Source organism: Triticum aestivum, chromosome 2B, assembly GCF_018294505.1.
Source record: "Triticum aestivum cultivar Chinese Spring chromosome 2B, IWGSC CS RefSeq v2.1, whole genome shotgun sequence".
Taxonomy (NCBI): domain Eukaryota; kingdom Viridiplantae; phylum Streptophyta; class Magnoliopsida; order Poales; family Poaceae; genus Triticum; species Triticum aestivum.
The window spans coordinates 11259614-11263312 of record NC_057798.1 but is presented as its reverse complement, the minus strand read 5'-3'; the positions used below and the strand labels follow the sequence as shown (position 1 = coordinate 11263312).

The window sequence follows — 3699 nt, the reverse complement described above, 5'->3', positions numbered from 1 at the left end:
GCTTTCTACTTATATTGGTTTGACATTCAAGGCAAAATTAATACAAAAGTTGAGTGGGCACTTTGGAGTGCAGAGAGCGATCAAACTTGATCGCTAGCTCTAAATATAAAATGTAAATGAAATTGGATATCTTCACTGTGATCACTGTACGCACATTGATTTGGTACACTCACAAAAATGACCATGAGATAAACAAGAGCAAACAACTGACAAAGGCTGCTAGCGACGATGGTGTAACATAAGCTGATGGGCAGTGGGCTGGCTATATCGGCACGCGAACCACGGGAACCACCAGAAGGTCATGTTTCCGCCGCGAGGTTACCGTGACAACCTCTGCCATATCCAGGTCCGCCACCGCCATCCCGTGTGGCAGCTCCCAGTCAAAGTGGTATAAGATACTAGCAAGCGCAAGTTCCATATTTGCCAGCCCAAACGTCATCCCGGGGCACATCCTTCGTCCCGCCCCAAATGGTGTGTACTCAAAGTCTCCACCCTTGAAGTCAACGGTGTTGAATTCAAACCTCTCTGGCATGAACTCCTCTGGCTTGTCCCAATGCATCGGATCCATACCGATGGCCCAAGCGTTCACAAGCACTGTAGCCCCCACTGGCACGTCGAACCCGAGTACCTGGCATGGCGAGCGGCACTCCCGTGGTAGTAGCAGTGGCAGCGCCGGGTGCAACCGAAGAGTCTCCTTGATGACTAGGTGCAAGTAGTGTATATTCCTTAAGCTCTCCTCCGTCACTTTGCCTTGCTCATTGAGCACTCGCCGGACTTCTCCCTGCACCTTTTGCATCACCCTCGGGTTCTTCAGGAGCTCGGACATGGCCCATTGTAGCATCGTTGCTGAGGTCTCACTACCTGCGACAAATAAATCCTACAAGCAATGGTCGGACCCTCTTCAGTGTGCGGCATATATATTCCATCTAGATGTATTATGAAGTAGTGCCATCATGTGGTTAGTCATAACTAGCTTACCGCCATCACGGCTTTGATTGTGTGTGCGGTGAGAGGGAACTCCAAGGAGTCATCTTCTTTCTGGATTCTCAAGAGCACGTCAACCAAGTCCTCCTCTTTGTCACCCACGCCTCGTGGTGGCACTTGGTGCTCCTGGATGATGGTTTCCATGAAACCCATCATTTCATGGTGGTGCTGCTTCATCAGGCGTGGTTTTCGGCTGATGAGCATCGCTAAGCGTGACGACGGATAGAGGTCCGGCAAGCCGGGTCTTGAGAATAGCTCGATACCTTCCCCCATTAGCCGAAGGAACGTCTCCCGGTCCTTGAACCGGCTGCCTATAATGGCGCGCACTGTCGAGTCATTGACATACGATGACAGTAGTGCGCTAAGGTTCACCACCACCCCTGGTGTTGCCGTTGCCGCCGACACCTCCTGGAGGAGGCGCTGGACCTCCTGCTCGCGGATGCCTCTCAAGGACTGCACGCATCGGGTGCTAAGCAGCTCGACGGTGCAAATCTTGCGCGGCTGCCTCCAGGCGCTGCCGTAGGGCGCAAAGATGAGCCCCTCTGAGCCGTCAACTAGGGTCAGCCGCTTGATCATGCTGATGGGGCGCGTCGCGAAGGCCACATCATTTGTCCTCATGACTTCGCGGGCCGCCTCCGTCGACGAAGCTACCACGACGGGCAGGTCACCAAGGCGGAGTAGCATAAGTGGGCCATGCCATCGGGCAAGGTCGTGCATCCTATGGTGCGGAAGCTTGCCTATCATGTGGTGCAAGTGACCGATCACCGGGAGCGCCCATGGCCCCGGTGGCGGCTTAGGGCCGGCTCGAAGGCGCGCTGCAAGGATGAAGTAGGCCAACGGGATGATGAGTACTCCAAGTGCAAGCAAGGGATTATGGCTTGCGTCCATTGTTTTGGGTGGGTGAGTGCCCAGCTCAAAACGCACCATCACAGGTTCATAAGAAAGATGGATTGGATACTTTCGCAAGTGCCGGCCATTACATAGTACTAGTACCTATGAAATTAGTTTCCAAGTGCCGGCCATTGGCCATCATGTAGTACTCTCTCCGTCTTTAAAAGAGTGTACTTTCTAACTTTGTTGTAGGGTTAAACTATCTTAAAGTTTGACCAAGTTTGTGCAAAAATATATCAATACTTCTAAAACCAAATAGGTATATAACAAAAATATAATTTATCATGAATCCAATGCTACTAATTTGATGGCATAAATGTTGGTCTACTAATCCAATCCAACAAAGAACTACACTCTTTCAAGGACGGTGGGAGTACGTTTGTATAGCTGCCGGCATTATTGAGCAGTAGTAGTAATTAACTTAGTGCCTACTTGGATGTGCTCAATGATAACAGCAATCTTTTCTTTAATTTGACCGAGTTCTTGCCTCGAAAGTTGTTAAGTCTAATTGTTGCCTTCCCTAAAAAAGAAAGTATAATTGTTGCCTCAAGTTACATCATTGCAATGTTTATAGTACAAAAAAACCAACATGTGGAGTAAAAGCCAAAGATTAGTTGGTCAACTCCCGCACCTGCCCTTTTGTCCTGACATGAGAGGAATCCGGAAGAAATATCAGATAAGCATCGTACTCGACGACTTCTGTTTCTTCAGTTCAAACAAGCACAGCATCCCAGTCACATGGAAATATCTTAATCTTCTGTTCGTATCCGTAAACTAATATAAAAGCTTAATGAGATCTGCAAGAAAGAAATAGTGTGAACACCTTATGACTACTCTTGTTGTAAATATAAATGTTATTTTCCCTCTCGGTGACGAGTATAAGCAATCCCAAAATGCAACTAAAGTATATTATTATACGTGGTATATTCTTATAATGTTCGTATATTCGACCTTGTAAGATTGAGTACAAGCATATTGTATATGGGCACAGCTAGCTTAAAGTTTGCCACTTGTATTTTGAATGGAATATATACATGTTTTGTACGGCAAAGTGTTGGTAGATGGAAGTGCGTACCCAAGGCTTGAAACTGAGTTATTTCGTGTTGTTTTACTGCAAATATGGGCATAAAAACTGGATTGTGTACTTGCTTCAAGTTCCCATGCAGCCGACGTTGGTCTTTTGTTTCTCGGGTGGGGGTCTCACAAGTTTATTAACTAGACGCGGCGCCCGTTCATTTAAAAAAAAGAAAATTATGAATAGTAGAAACCTTTCAGAAAATATGGACCATAGCAACGAAATAAAAGAACTTAGCAAGCCTGCATTTCAACAGACTATACATAATGCCTGTGTACAGAATAGAGACCTTACTTCTGGACGAAAATAAGATGAGCAGTCATCTCATATATCAACGTAAGGTACCAAGACGAACTGATCTAAGTCAGGCCCTAGCATGCAAAATCGCATGATCTATTTAAGTAGCTGAAGTAATAGTAACTTATATGCTCCATTTCTGATGATAAGGTAGTTGTTTTTTCTTCTTCTTCTTTTTTGTAAAAGATATGTGGATGTTATCGGCATAGTTGCACACGAGTTGAACACCGTGCAAACTGCTAATATATCTAGGAGGGCTATTAAGTTGATAGATCCCCAGCTGAATGTTTGAGACAACTCTGAAAACTAATGCTAATATTTTTTTTAATTGCTAAAGTTGATAGTTGATATATAGTGCAACACAAAAACTGCAGAAGTCAACCTGCAAAGAAAAAAAACTGAAGTCTAGCGCCAAGCTCACACAATCATATGCCAAAGGAGAACTACAAAGA

The 3699-nt window shown here is 45.7% G+C and overlaps 1 protein-coding gene across 1 annotated transcript; it reads right to left on the bottom strand.

The window, feature by feature from the left end:
• Positions 1-262: 262 nt before the first annotated feature.
• LOC123043107 (desmethyl-deoxy-podophyllotoxin synthase-like) lies at positions 263-1824 on the bottom strand. Its single transcript, XM_044465456.1, has 2 exons — positions 979-1824; positions 263-877 (listed from the first exon to the last, which is right to left on the bottom strand). The coding sequence occupies exons 1-2, from the start codon at positions 1726-1728 to the stop codon at positions 263-265; spliced, it is 1365 nt and encodes a 454-aa protein (XP_044321391.1). The 5' UTR covers positions 1729-1824.
• Positions 1825-3699: the final 1875 nt, after the last annotated feature.

Coding starts and splice junctions, on each gene's coding strand:
- LOC123043107 (XM_044465456.1), bottom strand. CDS start 1,728: ATGATAGGCAAGCTTCCGCACCATAGGATGCACGACCTTGCCCGATGG. Junction 878..978: donor CAATCAAAGCCGTGATGGCG/GTAAGCTAGTTA, acceptor CATTGCTTGTAG/GATTTATTTGTCGCAGGTAG.